Genomic DNA, 22,949 nt, shown 5'->3' on the forward strand with positions numbered 1-22,949 from the left:
TAACACTTCCTATGTCCATCAGCGTGAACTATCGCATGTCCGCCATGACCTGCCCGAAACCGGAAGTGACGTCATTTTGCAGAAATGTAGTTTTTTACCATCAGGGCCTCATGAGCCTATACTGGTGTTTTTAAAAGTTATCTTTGACTTTATGACTTTCTGTGTCGTTTCTGGGATGCTTAGGACTCATATTGCACTGCTGGAAAAAGTTTATTTTGATGCATATGCTGTTATTTTGCAAATTTGCACTCTAATATTTTTTTTCGTTTTTCCTGCAGTATATGAAAATTGGTGTATTTCAAAAATAAAACTATGAAGACACTCAAAATAAATTTCCTGTGGTGGGAAACTATTTTGTGCAACATTTTTGTATTTAAAGTTTTGAGGGATAAGCCTCTTAAATTTCTCTAACTAGAAATATATGTTAAAAAAAACCAAAACAATTTTCAATTTTTTTGTAGTTTATTGCATTTTTTTTGCAATTTATGTAATTATTATGCACTTAATGCAGACATATTATTAAAGTTTGGGCTATAATGGTTGTATTGATGTATATCAACTTGAAATGCTCCCAACAATGGCACTACAGCATGTAAAAATATAATATAAGCTCTGGCGGACTTAGTTCTATGGTAGGTCTTAAAGGGTTAATATCTTGGGGTCTTGTTCAAGAGTGTGGACTCACCCTGTCTATCACTAGTGATAGACAGATTGGGGTCATGTCTGCAGCTATGGTGACACTCCATTGGTGATGAAGAGAGTGGAGAAAGACAGCAAACCTGTTGATTTTGCAAGTCAATCTATGCTGTGACCCTTACCTGACCAAAAGAATGAGACTGCAGATACAAATGGTGAAAAAGAGTCTTCTCCAAAGGGGGGCTGTGCTGTCCTTTAGAGATTGGGTGAGGATTATAGTCATTCAAGAGGGACTCAGCCTAGAGCTACTTCTCACCCACATCGAAATGAGCCAGTTTGATTGGTTTAGGAATCTGAATAGGATGCCTCCTTGGTGAGGTGTTAAAGGCATGTTCAGAAAGAGGCCCCAGGGAAGACTCAGGATATACTACAGAGTTTATATACTTTGGGGGAAATACTTATTTGAATCACTACTGAATTTGTAAGTTTGCTCTCTTCCAAATAAAGTGAGCAAACTTACAATCCAGAAAACACATTACTTAAAAGTCATACATTGATTTGCATGTCAGAGGATGTACTTCCTGAGGCAGCTGAAGAAATTCAACCTGCCAACACGGACGATGATGCAGTTCTACACTGCAATCATCGAGTCCATCCTCACCTCCTCCATCACCGTGTGGTACGCTGGAGCCACTATCAGGGACAAACAGAGACTGCAGCGTGTTGTGCGCTCTGCTGAGAAGGTGATTGGCTGCAGACTCCCATCTTTGCAGGACCTGTACACCTCCAGGACATTGCGGCGTGCAGCTCGGATCTCAGCTGACCCTTCTCACCCTGGACACAGTCTGTTTGACCTGCTCCCCTCAGGCAGGAGGCTCCGGTCCATTCGCACCAGAACCTCTCGCCATAAGAACAGTTTCTTCCACTCTGCTGTTGGACACATGAACAATAACCATATGACTGTTCCCACCACTAACTGTTGAAATCATGACCCTACGCTGTGTCACTGCATCATTCCATGTTTGGCACTGATCACCACCTGCACTCATGTATATATCTTTCTACGTAGCACTCTTAATTCTTATTCTCATGTATATATCTCATGTATAGCTCATGCACATATCTTTCTACGTAGCACTTTTAATTCTTATCCCTACTTTTATTTTTTCATGTCTATTTAAGTGCTATTTATGACACTATTTAAGTGCTATTTATGACACTATGTTTGCACTGAAGCACCGCAGCAATTTCCTAATGTTGTAAACCTGCTCAACATTTGGCAATAAAACCCCTTTCTGATTCTGATTTCTGATTCTGATGTCACTGAGTGAAAAAAGTATTTGATCCCCATGGCTTAGGTCTTGGTGGAAAAAACCCTTGTTGGCAATCACAGTAGTACAATGTAGTCAGTCACCAGGTTTGCACACATGTCATGAGGGATTTTGCCTCACTCATCTAGGTTCAGAGGTTTCAGCTTTCTCCACATTTTCTCTAGAACTTATTCTGGAGAGTGGCTAAGACACTTCATGACCTTAACCCTCTAGACTCAACCAATGTGTCTACACACCATATCTTCTTATCAGAAAAACACCCCCAATTTATAATGTTTCCACAGCTATGGTTGAATGTGGGGGGTGGTAGAATTTCGTGGTGGCATTTAGTGGAAGCATTGCTGTCCTTTTTTGACACATTGCTGAGCTGCTCCATGTTTTCTCTGTGGCAGGTACCCAAAACTGAGAATGTATGTTTAATATACGTTTAAGCTAGCTAGTCCTGAGATTGTGTATCCTGAGTTTTTTTTTCTGGTACACAAGCTACCCTCTCCTGTGACTGGGTGTCCCGATCCTGTGCTGGCTACTCCAGGAACTCTGTCAGAGTTTCATGTTTCATAAGTCAAATGTATTTCTATTGCACTTTTAACTCATAATAGAAATATGCTTTAAAACGATGGGAGTCCCCAGTCTTCCACAGACAACTGTTTTACTGTGTGATGATTAGCTTACTCCTGTGCGAATCCCCCCTTTCTGCTGTCTTCCCTGTGGCAGTTTCCCTGCTACCAATTCATTGAAACTATGTCTTGTGTCTTTTGTGTACTGGCTAAATTTGGGCCTTCTTTGTTTGAGGTTGTCCTTATAGCCTAAGTTTCTATGCCTGAGCTGGCCCCAAGATAATCTCGAATAATATTTCAGGCTCAGGTTGTGTTCCCGCAGTCTTATATCCTGACATCCTTTCCAACATTAGAACCTGAGCTGCCTGGAAAAATCTTTGTACTTTGTATTTGACCTCAGCGGTCTGGCCACTTCTCAGCCTTGTTTAATCTTCCAGGTTTGAAGCTGGGCTACAGAACAATTGGCTTCACTTTCCATCCTGGCCACTAGAGTGATTCCAATTTACTGTTGGCCACCAGGTTGATCTCACTGGGGTTACCCCCATGAGAACATATGCCTTCTCTGCTTGCCACAAGTTTAACCACGTGAATGGACCCATCCATCACCTATATGTAACTCTGCCTTCACATCAGGCCACTTACCTACTCTATTTTGCTGTGAGCCTTTCTACTACTTGACCACCTGAAACACCGCTCTCTCCACTGGCCACAAGTGTTGCCTCCAGAGCTTAAAAATCAGCCACCAGAAGGGTTCATCCTCATTGCTGGTCCTCTTCTAGACCACTTTATCTGTAGCCATGTGCCCTGCCTTGCCATTGACGGTCTCTGTCGCACTCAGCACCTTGGCTGCCTGAGTGCATCTGGTTTAGCTTCAAATGGCTTTTCATCACTACTACTGAACATCTGCTCAACTTTCAAAGAGATTCCTCTCCCCTGTTCTACCTAGAAGGTTGTCCTTCTGAAATCAACCATCCCTTTGACATCCATCAGGATAGTCTTCCCCATCCACTAACTTTTCCAGTCTCCTCTTGCCCTTTACACTCAGCTTCTTAAAAAGCAACTAAATTTTTTCGACACTCTAAATGGTTTTATTTTCTGTTTCAACTCATATTTGGACTTGAAGTTTTTAATATGGAGTTTTTGAGCATGAACCTTGCTATGTATGAAATAAGACTGTAAATGTTGTGGTCTTCATTCTTGCTTTATGTCACTCGATAAATGAAATAATGAATAAAAATAAGTAAATAATAAAACACAAATAAAAATTTTATGATGTCAATCCTTAAGTGTGTGTGTGTGTGTGTGTGTGTGTGTGTGTGTGTGTAGGCCGGGGGGGGGGGGGGGGGGGGGTGATATCTAATTGACTCACAGTAGTACTTAACTTCATATGGATACAAAATACAAAAACAATTTCAACTCTTTTAGGCCCCGCCCACACTTCTCCTTCTCGGGTGGTGTGCAAGACTAAACAACACAAAAAGTCAATGAAAGACAAAGGCATTGAAATAAAACCTAATGACTGAGCTCAGAAAATCAGAAAGCTGTTATGGCCTCTTCTTTACAAACCAGTTTGCTCTTGCTTGTTTTGCTATCTTCTTACTTTTCTTTGGTTATATCCTCTTCTCAGTTTTCTCTCTCATGTCAGTTACAGGGACAGTTTGATCTAAATGGGATGTACAAGGCTGGTGATGTGGTTCTAGGGGGACTGTTTCAAATCCACTTCTTTTCAAGTGTTGCTATTCAGTCTTTTACTTCAAAACCACAACAACCTACTTGCAATGGGTAAGTAAGGCTGGGGGGAAAAAGGGAAATGGAAATTAGTGCAAAGGAAATATGAGATTGTAATAGTAGTAACTGTACTTTCTGATTTATTATCATTCAGGATAAATGCATGTATCTTGGTGCATCTATATTGTTTGTCATGAAAATAGCTTGTTAATCGTTGTTATTCAGTTTCCTTAATTGTTTTATAATGTTTTTTAATAATAAGTAATTTTGCCACATGTTGCAGTAAAGTATCTTGATGAAAATATATTTTTCAGTTAAATTTTTCTTGTCTTAGTGTTTATGCCCTAGGATTTAAGCTCGCACAAACCATGGCCTTTGCTATTGATGAGATCAATAGAAACTCAAACCTGCTACCTAATGTGACTCTGGGGTACACTCTGTATGATGACTGCCTTGAGCTTGGAATTGGATTTCGTGCAGCATTGTCAATGGCCAGTGGTCAAGAAGAGAAAATTATATTAAATAGTACATGTGTTGGAAATCCTCCTGTCATAGGGATTGTGGGTGATTCATCTTCTACAAATTCTATTGCCATTTCCAACGTCTTAGGTTTGTACAGAGTACCTATGGTAAGTTTTCTGCTCAACCATGTAATAGTTCTCTTGGATTATTTTAATTTAATTGCAAATTTAAAGACACTTGAAGTAACATGACAAAGTTAAGACATCTCTACATCAATATCGGTACAATCTGTAGTCTGTATCTTTCAGGTGAGTTATTTTGCCACATGTTCCTGCCTGAGTAACCATCAAAAATACCCATCATTCTTTAGGACGATCCCAAGTGATGCTTTCCAGGTGAAAATCTGTCAACAATTGTTTTTGTTGTCGACAAAGATGTTTTGGTTAAAGAAATTGCCTACTTTGCAACAATATGCATACAATGATACTAAAATGTTTTTTCAGTTCCAGTTTTACTTTGTTATGAACAAAGCTAATTTGCCACCATAAAGGTGTAATAATCATGTGGAAAATTGTTCTTGTCTATGCACTTACACTTAGGTACGTGCTATGATTCAGATTCTGAAGCATTTCAGTTGGACTTGGGTTGGTCTGCTTGTCAGTGACGATGATTATGGACTTCACGCAGCAAGATCATTTCAATCTGAGCTGAGTCTGTTAAGTGAAAGTTGCCTGGCCTACACTGAGGTTTTGCCCTGGGACAAAGACACAGATGAACTCAGGAGGATTGTTGATGTGATGAAAAAATCCACAGCTCGAGTTGTTATTGTCTTTGAACATTACAGTCGCATGATAAACCTTATGGAAGAGGTTTGGCTTTAAAACAATCCAATTATTATTAATTGCAAAGGTCTGCATCATTGTATTGTGTAAAACATTTATTACATCATTATTTGAATGATTACAGAAAACTGTACATTCAGAATTCATTTAAAGGTGAATAATAGCTTAAATAGCATGATAATGTCACTAATCAAGTTATAGTTACAATATCTTTTCATAGAATATGGTGTAATCTAATTCACAGGTAGTGAGGCAAAATGTAACTGGCCTACAATGGATGGCCAGTGAAGCCTGGACAGCAGCTGTTGTGCTCCAAACACCTCAGCTTATGCCATACCTGCGTGGTACACTGGGTATCGCTATTCGTCGAGGCAAGATACCAGGACTCAGGGAATTCCTGTTACAAATACGTCCTGATTTACATCACAATAACAGCTATGGAAATAGTATGGTGAGAGTTTAAGCTTTTAATGTACTAGTTGGAACAATTTCCATCGCTTGTAAAAAACAATAAAAAATTATTTCAGGTGAACCAGTTTTGGGAATTCACATTTCAGTGTAGATTTGCACCAGCTCCAGCAAGCTTGCTGGAAGGTGAAGGTGCAATATGTACCGGACAGGAAGATCTAGAAAATGTGGACAATGAATTCTTGGACGTTTCCGACCTGCGGCCTGAGTATAATGTGTACAAAGCTGTTTATGCACTGGCATATTCCCTTGATGACATGCTGCGGTGCAAGCCAGGAAGAGGGCCTTTCAGTGGGAACAGCTGTGCCACTTTGCAGTCACTGGAGCCTTGGCAGGTGTGATATCATTTTACATTCTGTTTATAAATTCTTTGCTTTATAATTACTTTCAGGATAGAATTTACCACATAGAACTAAATAATATGTGATAATGTTGACTATCCAAAAGCTGGTGTGACTTAAATGGATTTTACACACTCCCAGTTTCGGAGTTGTGGAGTTGTGGAGTGACATTTAATCTAGTGACACTGGAAAGGTGCATGGCGTGTGTGATTAAGACGCTCTGTATGGACCTTTTCCCCCTCCTATCCATGGATCCCTGGATATCCCAACCCCCACACTTTGGATATATTTTACATGGTGATTGTAAATACATTTTTGACTTTTCATTTGAAGAACTTCGGGTCTGAGTCAATTGAGTTAGTTTGGTATGCTGACACCCACAAAAAATTAGCAGTTAATATATTTAGATCAGAAGCTTGTATTTATAAAGCATTACTAGCGATGTAATATAGATTTCTTTATTTAATAATGGGTGGGGGCGGGGGATGGGGGCGGGGCATGGTATGTGGCGCTGCTGCCAGAAGGCTGACATCAGCTCATCACGCCTCCTCTGCATTTAAGTCTGTACTGGGTCCTGACTGAAGTTATTGTCGTTGTGGCAGCCGGCAGCTGGAAAAGCTGCAGCTGAGTATTATAAAAACAGAAACTAGAAATAAAAGTGTGACAATGTGGTCGGGTCAGCTATGCATCGTTTACAGTGGTATCAAAACCCAGTATTGGGGCATGGTGGAACCGCGACCGGGCCAGCCAGGTTGTGGTGGCCAAGCTCCCGGCTACACAGAGGGAGCAGGTAGCGATGTTTCACCGGCAGTTGAAACAGCTGTAGGACAGATCCCACTGCCGGATGCAGTTGATAGAGAGTCTGGCAGCTTAGATCGGGTCCTTACCACTACCACCACTGCCCTTACTGACGTCCCTCGACCGCATGTGAGTGGCTGGTGTCTGATCTGTTCTGGCAGCATGCTGGTCCCCAGGGTGAGTCTGGTCCACACCTGCTGCGCCACACCGCATGCCCCACAGTGAGCCCACAGATTCAAACATCCATGTCGCTGGGGCATGGGCTGGGGCATGGGCTGGGGACGCCACCGGTTGTGATTGATTTCCTCACCTACTCGTGCGAGTATGTGTGTGTGGTAGGAGGGGTCAGCTGGATGGCTCCCCAGCCTCAGTCAAGCCATGGGGGTATGTGGCGGGGCATGATTTGTGGCGCCACTGCAGGGAGGCTGACACACCAGAGTTGCAGCAGCTCATCACGCCTCCATTGCATTTAAGTCTGTACTGGGTCCTGACTGAAGTTGTTGTCGTTGTTGTGTATGTGTGGCTGGCAGCTGGAAAGTTACAGCTGAGTAAGTAATTTACTTGTTATGCATCCCTTTTTAATATGCTGACGAAGTTTCACTTAGTGATCCAGAGAGATACACTGACGACTTCCTCAGTCCCCGAATAAAGTAAATTAACCCTTGTGTGGTGTTGGTGGACCCGCTAGTTGTGGCTTTCCAAATTAACACTATCAAACAATTTTATGTTAAATTACTATGAATTAATGTGCTTCTCGTTTTTCTTTTATATAAAATGTTATAAATAAATCAGTTATAATCAAGTGGAAAGACACAACACATTTATACGTAAAAAAAAAATAATAATAATAATAATTAATTGTTTAATTTTTCTTTTGAAAAAAAAAAAACACGGGTCTCAAGGGTTAAAAGCAGTAAATTAAAAGCAGAAAGACACAGGGAGTTGCCTGTTGTTTTGCGAGAAGTTGCTCGTTAAGTGAGAGTTGCTCACCCAAACAAAAATTGCTAGCAATAAATTTAAAGTGACCTCAGCTGTGCCGCAGCGAAAATACTAACCTAAATCCTCCTAGCGTGTAAACCCCTCTGGAAATCACTGAACATGGGTCAGAATAATTCAAAGACCACAGACAGGTCCGATAAAAAATCTAAAGTACCTGTAAAACCAAAAATTAATAAAATACAAAATAAAGTCTCAAATAACGGCTCAGTGCGCCTCCCATTTCCGGTTACGTGTAACCTACGTCCGCGAATCGGTGAAGACGTCCATGATCACGTATCCAGAACATGCGGAAGTGCTTATGTGACTGACTTTGTTTACAACTTACGGACTGTAAGTTCAATGCATTCTAATTTATTTCCGGAGCCCTATCCCGAACGATTATCGCCAGAAAACAGGTCAGTAAAACTGAAGGCCAGTGCAGATACTACCACGAAAGCTAAAAGTGTTAAGATAATGTTGAATTTTGATGTAGAAGGCTCAGAGGAAAGTGAGAAACTAATGTATGCAGGATTACCCGCTCCAGCACAGCAAGGAAGTTTCAGAGGACGGAAGGATAAAAGTAGAGATGTGTGTTTTTGCTGTGGAATGGTAGGACACTGGTCCAGAGAATGTCGCTTTGCAGCCACCAACAGGGCACACGCGCCTCGACCACAGAACGCAGTACAAGTTCCTGCCACTAGGCGTCAGCGGAGCTCTTCCAGACAAGGTAACTGGCAACAAAGGGAAGCATGCAATAATGGCCCCACAGGTGCAAATTTAGCTCAGTTTTCCAGCAGCCGCAGACACCCAGAGCAAAAATGAATTTGTGTATTTAATTTAACACAAAGTGTGAAATGTTTGCTGACACTGATAACAGCTTATGTTTTCTCTGCCCTATGTACCGACATGATGGAGAAGGAACATCCTCTGTGTCAGCTGGACCCTCAGCAGAGAATGAACTCAACATCCTTTTTGTCCGGTACTCTATGTCACACACTGTGCCAAAAAAACGTGTACAGACGCCACTACCAGGTAATCCCATGACTGGGAGCCACACTTTTGTTTCTCTCACACTTTTCAACAACATGATAACTGCTCACACAAGTGAAGGTCAAACAGTGATTTTGTCACATAACTCAGACATAGGTTATGACATAACTACACCATGTCGTCACATAGATCTAACCTACCCTATCGACTGTACTATTTCTGCACTTACGTTGCCAGCTGAATACCAGAATATGACATTGTGGTCAAAAAGTGAGAATGATATAGGATTTATTGACTGTACACTTTATCACGTACACCTATTAAAACACAACAAGCCAGTATATGTCAAGCAACATCCCATTTCTGCCGAAAAAGCCGCAGCCCTAGATGTCATGATAGGAGATTTATTGACTACAGGAGTAATAAAGCCCACACTCCTGTCAATCCTGTGCCAAAGCCTAACAAACCTGGCGTATGGCGTTTCATACAAGACTTAAGGCAAATTAATGCAGTCAACATTCCTCTGCCACCTCTCGTTTCAGATGTTCACAGCATATTGACATGTATTCCATCCACAGCCACACATTTTACCGTGGTGGATTTATGCTCTGCCTTTTTCTCAGTGCCTGTGCATGAAGACACACAGCCGTTATTTGCATTCACACATAGAAATAAGCAGTACACTTGGACTCGTTTGCCCCAAGGCATGATAGACAGCTCTGCTGCTTTCTCAATGGTGCTTCACTCCTCCAGGGCTGCACCCTGATCCACATGTGGATGACCTCCTCCTCTGTGCTGAAAGTGAAAAACTATGTCAAACTGCTACACACATGCTTCTCCAGCACCTCCAAAAGACTGGCCACAAAGCATCAGCAAAGAAAATGCAGTACTGTCAGACTTCTGTTCAATATTTGGGATTCACACTGTCTCACGGAAAACGTTCCATGACTGCAGACAGGGTCAAAGCTGTGACCTCCGTCCCTCGTCCCACTACACAGAAGGAAATGTTGTCCTTCCTGGGCATGGTGAACTATTGCAGACAGTGGATACCAGACTGTTCTTTTCATGACCACATTCTGCGTGACTGTTGTAAAAAAGACAAGCCTCCTCGAATACTGTGGTCCACAGAAATGCCTGCCTCTTTCAATGCATTAAAGGGAGTGCTGATCTCCGCCACTCAAAGGTGCTGTCCGTGGTTGTTCAGGGAATGCCGGCCTGCCTGAGGGCAGTAGCAGCTTGCTCTATCATGATAAGGGACTGCGAGAAGCTCACACTCTCACATGACACTATTCTACACACCAATCACCAGGTCACGACCATTCTAGCAAACATAACTACACAACATATGCAAATCTCACTATAAAAGCGAGCAGCACACCCAATTCGCCAGCACATTTATTGATCCTATGCTGTGTTCTTATGACCGACAGGATGGCTCAGACAGGCTTGACGATCATGACTGCATGACACGTATACAGGAATCCACAGCACCACGTCCAGATTTAGAGCAAACACCTATCCCAGACTCAGCCACGGTTTATGTGGACGGGTCCTGTTCAAGGCCGAATGACAACTCATTTCTTTGTGGCTATTCAGTGGTGACATTGCCTGACATCATACTAGAGGCTCACTCATTACCATTTCACTCAGCACAAAAAGCAGAGCTCATGGCTTTAATACGCGCCTGTGAGCTACATTTGGATAAGCATGTGACGATTTACGCAGACAGCCGCTATGCATTTGGCGTTGTGCATGACTTTGGCACATTGTGGAGACAGAGAGGATTTAGATCTGCTGATGGAAAATAAATTGCTAAATTCTGATTTTGTGCAAAGACTTTTTCAGGCTATACAGCTACCATCGGCCGTTGCAGTTGTAAAAAACGAAAGGACACAGTACAGCTGACACAGACGAAGCAACAGGTAATGCTCTAGCAGACGTGACAGCCAAAGCTGCAGCTGCATCACAGCTCCCACCTCCGCAGGAAGTATTATCTGTGCCCCTACAGCTGTCACTTGTTAAACTCCCAGACTATTTAGGAACAAATGTTGATTTAAAATTCATACAAGAGCAAGCCTCTGCATAGAATAATGACTGTACCTTAGATGACAGAGATGGCCTATATAAAAACCTTGAGGGTTTGATTGCCCTCCCATATTCCCTGATGCCAGTCCTTGCCCGACATTTTCACTGTGTGAGTCATGTCGGACAAAGAGGGGTAATAGGGGCAATAAAATCAAGATTTGTAATTGAGAAAACATCACATGCAGTAAAAGCATATTAGCAACCTGTCTAACATGTGCACGAACTAATGTAGGAAAATCAAAAGCAAAACATCAGCATTTACCACAACCAGATTTTCCATTTCATACATTACAAATTGATTTTACACATATGCCAGCGCAAGGAAGCATCAAGTACTTACTGGTAATAGTGGATCAATTTAGTAAATGAGTAGAAGCTTATCCAACCTCAAAAGAAACTGCAGAAGTAGTCTGTCAAAAGTTGAGCAATGAAATAATACCCAGATTCGGAATACCTCACCAGATTAACAGTGATAGAGGATCTTCATTCACATTAGAAGTAATTCAAAAGTGTGCTAAAACTTTAATGACCTGGGTCAAATTACTTCCTCAAGTCCTCTGTGAGATTAGAATGACTCCATCTGCAGTAACCAAATTATCTCCATTTGAAATAAGATTATTTCCAACACCATGGTCAGCTTCCAGAGGGGCACCGCTAGTAGAAGGTGATGTATATTGCATTGTCCACTGATGTTCACAACCTGGTAGAAACACTGAATAATAACTATCAGAAAGTTTGTCTCTCTCAGCCTTTCCCCTCCACAGTTCCACCAGTGGAGACAAGGAGATGCGTGTTGGAGAAGTCACTAAAACCAAGGACACTCTGGGAGGCCGCGCGTGTTCCAGCCCCAGACTGTACTGGCAGTGACGAAGAACCAGCATCCTCACAGACGGACAACCTCAGTGGATTCATGCCAGCAGGGTTAAGACCAGCCCAATCGGACCATCTCAGGCGTCGGATCAAGCAGATGACATCTCCGGCGGGCCAACGCCCGGAACCAGAGCAAATAAACACACGGGTAGACGACATCTCCGGCGAGCCAGCGCCCGGATCCAATGTACATACACACACGCAATCACTGATTAACACACAACGTCTGAAAGAACAACAACAAGGTACTCAAACATCCAGCAGGAACAGAAAGCCAAAAGTACCACATGATGTCTAACCTGATAAAGCTAGACTCATTCCATCCTGATAATGGAGAAAATGAAATGCCCATTGTCATCACACGACGCTTATTCTGTGTCTCTCGAACCTGGGACCAGGCCAGAAGACGACTGAAGAACTGTTTTTCTTATATATTTAGGTTATCTATCATATCTATCGCATTAACCTTAGGATTTCTCTTTGCTATTTTGTATTGTAGACTGCAACCATGTTCACATTTCTGCAGGTCATATTTTGCTGACGATACCTCATGCTCTATTTTGCAAGACACCTACTTAATGCACTCCTCACGTTCCCTAAAATCAGTAAATGACAACATAAACGCCACTAATAAACCATTTTATGCACCCTCTAGAGCAGGAGCTAACGCCTGGTATGAAAATGCCAGAACAGCCGCTCGTGATTTAGGAAACAGTAACTGTTATGTCTGTTCAAAGGCTAATCCAGAACAGGTAATAGTAGGATACCCCATATCCGGTTTCCCCCTCACTGAGGGACTAGAGGAAATCGGCGGAGATAATGCTCTCCTTAAAGACGCTTTACAGTTGACTCTGAGCCCTCTCGACTGCCTACTTAGACACACACACACACCAACTAACCCTGAGACTCCATTAGGCGAATTATTGAAGTTATCTAATGACACCGCAGGGACCTGCGCCCCAATGAAACGCCCCAAGAATAGGTTAAAACCCTCACTGCCCTTAGGACAGATCCCTCTCCATTTTAATACTAGTATGATATGTCTGCGCAGACTAAAGTTAACTGGCCCAGACACACACATAGATTATACAAAGGATAACTATACATTTTTCTCTGACTCCCCAGGTGCACGCTGTAATGAGACATGGCTAGCTGTCTCTATGGCTGAAGTTGTATCATATCTGGAGGAACACACACACAGTTCAAGTTCGAGCGGAGAATCGATCATTGTTCCCCCAGACGGTGTATTAAATGACACTGACTGGGGGGAGTTAGTTAAATCACACATGGTCACGCGCCTGACCAGACCAATCCCACATGCTTATTGGTTGTGCAATAATACCCTTAGATTAGCTTTACCTGTTAATTGGACCGGTACCTGTGGTCTAGTAACCGTTGATGTATGCTGTACTTTCATTCCCAATAATACCGCTCCTAACGGTTCATTCACACAAGCTATGAATAGACTTGAAGCATTGAAGATAGAACTAATTGCCAATACAGGCCACGGTCAGTGGCTAGATAAGTGGCTACAGGACACGTTTGGAAAATGGAGGGAACTAATTGTAGCCTTTGTAACCGTTGCAGCATGTTTTTGATGATTATTGTCTGTTGTGTGATACCATGTATACGCTCTCAGAATTTTTGATATTAAGCTTGCTCGAAGGACCAGTTACAGTTATGATTTGTCTTTATATTATGTTATTACATTCTGTCTTTATACTATGTTATCATTTCATGATAAAAGGAGAGAACTGTTGTGATATTTTGATACCACGGTTAGCATTTACAGGATATTGTTTTATACAGGAAAACTGTTACTCAATAAGGCCCATCTACTAGTTGTTTTTCTCTTTCTCTGTGACCCAAGAATTAATGTGTAAGACTCACAGGCTGGTACCCCAAGGTCGAAAACACCACAGAGACGAGACCACTTCCTTACTCCCATCCTCCCTTCCTTATCTCTTAGAAAAAGGCTCGTTAAAGGCCAGGTGGTTTGTTTCAGAATTCACTAATGAAAGAACTCTGTATTCTATGTCTAGGAGTGTATTTTGCTGGGATGATCATAAATTGTAGCTGAACTGATAAACTACACACAGGATACTTCTTTGCTCACAAGGCAGGAAGACGTTTCCTTATTTGGTCTGTACCGGTTTGAACTGAGAACTTGCTGACACACGAACCTTTTTTTTCTCTATATAAGCTGTTATGTACTAAATAAACCTTTGAGTCGATTTGGGAAGACAACCTGAAGCAGTCTGTGTTTCCTTGTTCTCCCAAGCTGCTCCCGACGTCGTAACTAACCCAGCTGAATGGCATACCTGAGTGTTACTTTAAATAATTAGGAATCTTAGAAGGAAAGGACAGAACTCTGCTTATCGCTCGTGCCTTGGAGGGAAAACCGGGATGGACATTTTTTCCTTCAGGTAAACTTCACCACTCCGTTTGGAGATCAAGTGTCATTTGATGAGAATGGTGATGCATTGCCAATTTATGATGTGATGAACTGGTTGTGGCTCCCTGATGGAAGCACTAAAGTTGAGAATGTGGGTGAGGTTAAAAGGTCCGCTTTCAAAGGTGAAGAACTCATACTTGATGAAGACAAAATCTTCTGGAACCTTGAATCCAAAAAGGTTAGATATGTTTTTTTAGATTTAACTTTTGCCACATGTCTAGTATATATCAGTGTAAAGGCTAATATTTGATTTCATCCTATAGCCACCTCAATCAGTATGCAGTGAGAGCTGTCCTCCTGGTACCCACATGGTGAGAGAGAAGGGGAAACCCCAGTGCTGTTTTGACTGCATCCCTTGTTCTGAAGGGAAAATTACTAATAAGACCAGTACGTATTTTTGTTTTTGCATGACATATTTAATTTCAATATTATGAAGAATAATGTGCATTTCACCAATGTTCCCTTTTGTATCAGACTCCTTGGAGTGCACCAGTTGTCCAGAGGATTTTTGGTCAAACCCCCAGCGTGACCACTGTATTCCTAAGAAGACAGAGTTCCTCTCCTATCTTGACCATCTGGGTATTTGTTTGACAACAACCTCCTTACTGGGAACATTTATATGTGCTGTTGTTCTGGGGATCTTTATCTGCCATCGCACAACACCTATAGTACGTGCCAACAATTCAGAACTTAGTTTCCAGCTATTAGTGTCACTTAAGTTGTGTTTCCTTTGTTCATTGCTGTTTATCGGACGACCCAGGCTGTGGACATGCCAACTCAGACACGCAGCATTTGGGATCAGCTTTGTGCTGTGTGTCTCATGTATCCTGGTAAAAACCATGGTTGTTCTGGCTGTGTTCAAAGCCTCCAAGCCAGGAGGGGGAGCCAGTCTGAAGTGGTTTGGTGCTATGCAGCAGAGAGGAACAGTTCTATTTCTGACATCTATTCAGGCAGCCATCTGCACTACGTGGCTTGTCTCTTCCTCTCCAACTCCACATAAAAACACCCAATACCACAATGATAAGATAGTGTATGAGTGTGCAGTTGGGTCCACTGTTGGTTTTGCAGTGTTATTGGGCTATATTGGCATGCTGGCTTTCCTCAGTTTTCTAATTGCATTCCTGGTGAAGAATCTCCCTGATAGTTTTAATGAGGCCAAGCTCATCACATTCAGCATGCTGATCTTCTGTGCTGTGTGGGTGGCCTTTGTTCCTGCTTATATCAGCTCACCAGGAAAACTTGCAGATGCAGTGGAGGTGTTTGCCATTCTTGCCTCAAGTTTTGGTCTTTTGATCACACTGTTTGGACCCAAATGTTACATAATCCTGTTGAGACCAGAGATGAACACAAAGAAAGCTGTTATGGCCCGTGGCATTGGTTCATAAAAAGTCAACTAATTTCAAAAGAAAGAAAAGCACATTATCTCTTTGTAGTACAGACAGAAAAAAATAATAAAAATCATAGTTAATAGTTATCAAGTTAGTTATCATAGTTATCAAAGTTAATATTCCTTTTAAATGTCTGTGCTGGTGTTAAATGACTGCAAATGTGCAGATATCTTGATTCATTCTACCTTAATTGTTTTTCATGATACAGTTGAAAAATAGAACAAATTGAAATTAAATATTGTTCCTATAAACATATACTGACTTGTGTTTATTGCATCTTCCAAGAAATTTCTATATTCTCATAAGCTTTGACTTAATTTATTAAAAATACATCAGAGGGGGATGTTCCACCTTCACCATCCTGCATACAGTGGACATCGTCGTTCACATAATAGAGACTGGCTACACACGTAAACACAAAACATTGTATCGATCAAAGAAAGTACACAGCCAGAGCTTTTATCAACTTCAATTCAATTTGATTCAATTCAATTTTATTTATATAGCGCCAAATCACAAAAAGGTTGCCTCAAGGCCTTTATATTGTAAGGCAGACCCTACAATAATACATTGAAACTTGAAACTTGAAAAAAGCTTTTGATGCAATTGACCAGATATTATTTAATAAATTGGAAATGCCATTAGAGAGGTGAATAGTTATTTAAACAACAAGCAACAAATTATGAAGATGGGTAAACATTCATCAAAATGTTTGAGCATTGGTTGTGAAGGCCACTTGGGTAAATATTGGGCCCAAAACTTACGATCTTGTATAAAATGACATCGTCGTTCACATAATAGAGACTGGCTACACACATAAACACAAAACATTGTATTGATCAAAGAAAGTACACAGCCAGAGCTTTTATCAACTTCAATTCAATTTTATTTATATAGCACCAAATCACAAAAAGGTTCCCTCAAGGCATTGGTTGGGAAGGTGCACATGGGTAAATATTGGGCCCAAAACTCACGATATTGTATAAAATGATGTAGAGCATTAGATATATTACAGTTCAATTTATTTTTGGATAACACATTTTATGTCATGGAGAGCATAAACAGCACTTTTTGGAGATCCTCACAAAATTTGACTCAACTAGAATGATTGTTAGATAAAAGAAATTATCACTGATTTTAAGCAAAACAAAATTTATGATAATTGGAAATTCTAGGACAGGCATGGATGTAAATGTGATGATAAACAGAGATAGAGAGTATACCAGATTTTTTTGTAGACTATAAAATCAACTGGAAACGTCAAATAAAATATGTACAATCAAAATGGTCAAGAAGCATTTGTTAAATTATTTAAATCATAAATCACTTCATATACTTTACTGTTCTCTTATATTGTCAACGTTACATTGTTGTGTAGAAGTGGTGTGCAGGGACTTTTACAGAAAGGCGAGCAGAGACAGCTGCTTTATGATAGTGCTGTTTAGGATTCAAGGGACAGAGAGCTTCATTTTAGGATGTTTTAATTTGTATTTTTTTTTTTAGATTTTATTTATTGATTTGCATGACATTAAGTCCATCCATCCATCCATTCGCTTCTCCTTTTCAAGGTTGCGGGGGGCGCTGGAGCCTATCCCAGCTGTCATAGGGCGAGAGGCGGGGTACACCCTGGACAGGTCGCCAGTCTGTCGCAGGGCTAACACACAAGGACAGACAACCATTCACACTCACATTCACACCTAGTGGCAATTTGGATTATCCAATTAACCTATCCCCACAAGCTGCATGTCTTTGGACGGTGGGAGGAAGCCGGAGTACCCAGAGAGAACCCACGCAAACACGGGGAGAACATGCAAACTCCACACAGAAAGACCCTGGCCTGATGGTGGAATTGAACTCAGGACTTTCTTGCTGTGCGGCAACAGTGCTAACTACCGTGCCACCGTGCTGCCCTATGACACTAAGTAAAAGGACAAAAAGGACTATTTGATCCCCATGAACGAGGGCTTGATGGAAAAACATTTGTTGGCAATCACTGTAGTACAATGTTTATTGTAGTCAGTCACCAGGTTTGCACACATGTCATGAGGGATTTTGCCCTACTTCTCTTTACAGGAATTCTCTAAATCCTTTAGGTTCAAAGTTTTCAGAGCCCTCCACAGATTTTCTATGTTACTTAGGTCTGAAGAGTGGCTAAGACATTTCATGATCTTAACCCTCTAGAGTAACCAGATGCACCCATGCATCATATCTTTCTGAGCAGAAAAACAGCCCAAAATATGTTTTCAGAGCCATGCTTGAATGTGGGGGTGGTGTCCTTTGGGTCATACTCAGCATTTCTCTTCTCAAAGCGGTTCAAGTTGATACCAAAGAACTCAATTTGGGTTTCATATTAAGCCAACTCTTTTCCCCAAGCCTTTTCTGAATAATTTAGGTCTCCACTGGCAAACTCACCAGTGTTTGCCAGTGAATGGTTCAGAATCCCCATGGATGAACTTAAGCAAGTGACTGGGGAGAGGAAGGTCTTGTTTTCTATGCTGACTGTTGCGCACCATGCTGGCTTCTGACAAACATTGGATGGTTGGTTGGATGGTGCTCTATGTAAAGGGACAACTACATACCTTCAGTTTAATTATCTCCCCTTACCTGAAATCAAATATGCTACCTCATACCCACAGAATGACTCCCTTATCTTCTGTTCCTCTTGTGCTGGGTGGCTTGTGGCTTAAAGTTGAAGATCTAGTTTCACCTGACCCTCCAGCTTTTTGGCTTTATGGCAGGCAGGATGTAGGACCCAAATGCAGGGCAGGACTTACGACACGTAGGGATGAACTAAAGGAGGCAGCTTTTATTACCCTATAAAAAACTTGAATACAAAATACACGAAAGAAAACATGACTGGAAATTAGAAAACTAGGAACGAGAAGTAGTAGAGAGTAGAGGAGTTGTCGAGTAACAACGGAAACTAGGAGCTCAGAGGAAACACACAGCACAGAAAGGGTAATGACGCGACAATGGACAGTTGAAAACACAGGGCTTAAATACACCAGGGAGTGGCGAGGGAATGGGAACATGGAACATGAAACGTGGAACACAGTGAAAGCGAGGTAACAGAAACCTAAGGACTAGAAACTAAGAATATAACATAAGCAGAAAACAATAATGAGAATCAAAACCATGAAAACCAACAAATCCAAATATATAACTAATCAAAACACACTGGGTCCCAGACCCAGTTCTGTGACACTTCCGGGTTTGAAGCTGGGCTATAGAACTACTGAGTTCACTTTCGATCCTTGCCATCAGGGTGATTCCCATTCACCAGGTCACCAGGTCTTCCTCACTGGGGTCACCCCACTAAAAAGATCTGCCTTCTCTGCTGGTGAGAAAACACTGTTTTGGTCTAATCCGCCGCAAGGATTTGAAATAAACGCGTGTAGGTTTAACCTGCCGCAAGGGTCTGTAGGTCATGCACATTCGCCCAGAGCAGCAGCCGCAGCACGGCGTGCCAGAGGATTTTCAGCCTGGCCCACCGGAGGATTCGGAGCACAACCCTCCGGAGGATTTGTGGCCCAATACGCCTCCTCCTTCTTCCTGGAGGAAGTGGCGTTCACACCACCATCATGCTGAGAAAACCCTGTTGGTGAGTGAAAGTGACTGTTTTTCTCATGCTCAGCCTGAGCATTTTGATTTTGGACCAACCACTGCTAAGCTAACAGGGTCAGAGACTGATTGTTTTGTTGCTGTGCCACTAGACCCCGTGCTCCTAGTTGTTCCTAGTTCAGAGACTGCTAACCATGATGCTCCTCTTAGTGACTGTTTTGTGTTTCCACCTGTTCTATCAACTGAAGTCTCTGGTGTTGCTCATTCGATCTTTCAATAGACTAATGTTAAGGTCAGTGGGGAGACAGCCTCAACTTCTAAGTTTCCCCCTAAATTTCCCCCAGTGAGATCTGATCTGTTTTCAAATTATTGTTTATTTAATTTTTTGAGCAGTGTAATACTCTGTTTATTGACACATTAGCAGCATCAAATAAAGAGCATCAGGTACTATGTCATCACCATTGATGAGTGTAACCCATGTGAAATACAAGGCTACAAACCCCTTTTCGTCATTTAAAGCTATTGCTTATTATTATCACACGGGAGTGCTGTCAGGCTGTCTTGCGTTTATGACCTTGCGTCTTGTGCACAGGAAGCATTGTCTGTCCCTTCCCGTGAGATCTAAGCTTAGATAATGTATTTTACTAGCCGATTAAGCTCAGAAACCTCAGCTATGAGAATGCCCCCTAGCCATATCACAGTAGGGGGAGGTAATTAAATATAGGTACTTTCACCGTTTATATTAAAAAGGTTCATTCTTAAAAAGCCAGGCTAGGGTTGTTTTTTTTTTTAAGTATTTGCACTGTATATTAAGGTACATTTAGTTGTTAAGATGTAAGGATGAAAATGGCACTTTTCATTGTAAACAGTGATTATTTAGGATGGATTTCCTGATTCAAAGTGATTTTAGCTTGATATTTTTGCAATATTGATTAATTATATCCTGAACTGAATTTTAAATATAAATGTATTTTCCCAGAAACCCCAGAATCTCAGGTTAAAGCTCACAACTATTTCAACAACCACCAAACAGCTAAAACAGCAAATGAGAGCAGATAAAGCTCTTTAGCTCGTCTCACCTGACAGCACGTAAACAGACACGCCCTCTGGGCTGAAAGACGACATCTCACAGATTCTGTAGCTCTCTCGTGATGTGGTATGAGTCATTGACTAGGAAAAGAAGCTAATGATCTCTTGTTAAGAACAGAAAATGTTGTTGTGAGGAATGGGCACCTGAGCTCCTTTAAACAGTTGAGAGGTCAGTTTCGGCTTCCTTCTTCTGACTTTTTTAGATTTCTGCAGCTAAGAAGCTTTTTAACAAAACATAAACAATGGAGGCAAGTTTTGGAACCCTCATCCATTGAGGAACTATTTCTAAAAATATTTCAAAGTAATTCCTCCCCAAAATTAATCAGTAATTTTTATAACGCATTTATGAGTTTCAATACAAATGCAACTTTGAATATTAAGGCAAGGTGGGAAGCTGAGACTGGCACTCAAATCTCAGACGACACCTGGGAAGAGGTATTCGGTGAAGCCCATCTTGTGACTAATTCTGGGCTGTGGAGAGAATTTAAATGGAAGGTGGTCATGAGATATTTTAGAACCCCAGAGATAATTGCCAAAATGAAGCCTACAAATCCTGACACCTGCTGGCAAAATTGTGGTACTTATTTAGGAACCCACTCACATACCGTATTTTCACGACCATAAGACGCACTGTACTAAAAGGCGCAGTCTCTCAAGGTTAAATACACGTAGACATTGAGGGCTAGCAGGAGGGACCATGCGCTTACCTGCTGCTCTCTGGCAGGTAGCTCCATGCCCTCCTGGGTTTTAAATGCACCTTAGAACACGCATGCATCAACACTACAATGAGCGGGTGGAGGGAGGTTTGGAGTCTTCTCTCACCCCCATTCTCTGCGGCCTGCTGGAGCGGGGGGGCTAGGAGGAGGAGTTGGCCGTCCGACTGCGGTCTGGAGTGTGGGGCCTCCCTGCTGCTGCGGAGTCGGGGCGGTCTGCCTCCCCCCACCGCAGGGAAAAGGGTAACACCACCTGGGTCTGGGTGCAGTTCCCCCTCCAGGGGCAAGGGTACCTAGACCCGGTTTGTAGCGTACGCTTGGGGAGTGTGATCGTGTGTACAGCATCTCTTTATGTCTGTCTCCACGTTGGTTGAGTGTGGAGTGAGTGCATATGAGAGCATGAGGGTGGGAATGGATGTTTGTATATGTGTGTGCCTGTATTTCTGTGTCTATATGTAAGGTTGGGTGTCAGGCGCCACCTCTCTGGGGACATCTTAGGCCCTCCAAGGTTTGGAGGCCTATCTCCCCCTACCACCACTTCCCCTGCCAGTGGCGGACTCCCTCAGACATCGGTGCGTTGGTGGTTCTTTGTGTCCGGGGATGGGCGTCCAGGTACACACCGGCTCACTCCTTGGCGGCCGCTTATCGGGGCCTGGAGCCTGGGGCTCGCTCGGGCCACTTCGGAGGTGGGGTGCCCCCGGCCTCTCGGCCTGGGGCTCGGTCACTCAGCCACGGCTGGCTGCCGGCGGAGCTCATGGGCGCGTCACTGCAACTCCCCCTGGCTTCTGCTCCGCGGCTGCTGAGTGAGCCCTCATCTGGGACTCTCCTCAGCTCTTTCTGGGACAGTGGCACGGCTGCCCCTCTGTTGGTCTTCCTTGGTCTCTTGTGTTCTGGGGGCCTCTGGATGTCTGGAGTTTTGATCTCCTCAATACCTATTTTTTTTTTCCGCCTGTCCCATTTGGTTCTTTAGCCATCAGAATTGTTGTCTGAAGACCAACAAGGATACCCAATGGATTTACTTTGCCAAATGGATCATCGTGGCATTGCCGTATTGGTCCATTTGGTCGACCTTTGCTTTTATTATTTATTATATTTTATTTTCAGATGTTACAGACGGGACAGACATGAGTGAGGGATAGGAAAGGGAGAAAGAAAGAGGAAAGAAAGGAAAAACAGAAGGGGAGAGGGACAGTGAGAAAGGGGGGGAGAAAAAAAAATCTCCTGGATCACCTGTTGAGAGAAGAATAGAAAACAAGCAAAAAAAAAGACAAAAAAAAAAACAAAGCAACATACTAAACACAACACCATCGCATTAATCTAGCTAAGTGTAAACAGCAGTAAATACTAAATATTCAATGTTGTTGTGCAGCACGCAGGACAGATGTGCTTCGAAGTAGCAGCCAAGAAAGGTGTAATTTGGGTCTACGAGCAGTGAACACCCGTGTGCATACCTGTGTGGATCAGCGCGCTTGTATTCCAAAGGTTTCTCCATGTAACGATCTGCTAGGGAGTGTGGGGGGGCCACAGCCCCGTCCTCCAGGGTGTGAAGCAGGTATGGAGGAGATCAAAACTCCAGACATCCAGAGGCCCCCAGAACACAAGAGACCATGGAAGACCAACAGAGGGGCAGCCGCGCCACTGTTCCAGTAAGAGCTGA

At 42.5% G+C, this 22,949-nt stretch overlaps 1 protein-coding gene and 1 long non-coding RNA gene across 3 annotated transcripts; both read left to right on the forward strand.

Moving 5' to 3' along the window:
- Nucleotides 1-4,196: 4,196 nt before the first annotated feature.
- On the forward strand, nt 4,197-15,926 carry LOC146654289 (extracellular calcium-sensing receptor-like). The gene is made up of 9 exons (XM_085429315.1): nt 4,197-4,306; nt 4,587-4,881; nt 5,023-5,109; nt 5,314-5,583; nt 5,801-6,007; nt 6,084-6,361; nt 14,482-14,719; nt 14,805-14,928; nt 15,016-15,926. The coding sequence occupies exons 1-9, from the start codon at nt 4,197-4,199 to the stop codon at nt 15,924-15,926; spliced, it is 2,520 nt and encodes an 839-aa protein (XP_085285441.1).
- Nucleotides 7,760-13,514, forward strand: LOC146654290 (uncharacterized). Of its 2 annotated transcripts, none has more exons than XR_014907154.1 (2): nt 7,760-9,173; nt 10,562-13,514. It is a non-coding gene; the product is annotated as an uncharacterized LOC146654290 (long non-coding RNA). The 2 variants fall into 2 exon arrangements; XR_014907155.1 differs by having other exon boundaries at nt 10,967-13,514.
- Nucleotides 15,927-22,949: the final 7,023 nt, after the last annotated feature.

The sequence above is a fragment of the Rhamphochromis longiceps genome, linkage group LG14 (assembly GCF_057381845.1).
Source record: "Rhamphochromis longiceps isolate RC_006_pf linkage group LG14, R_longiceps_female_GT1.1, whole genome shotgun sequence".
NCBI lineage: Eukaryota > Metazoa > Chordata > Actinopteri > Cichliformes > Cichlidae > Rhamphochromis > Rhamphochromis longiceps.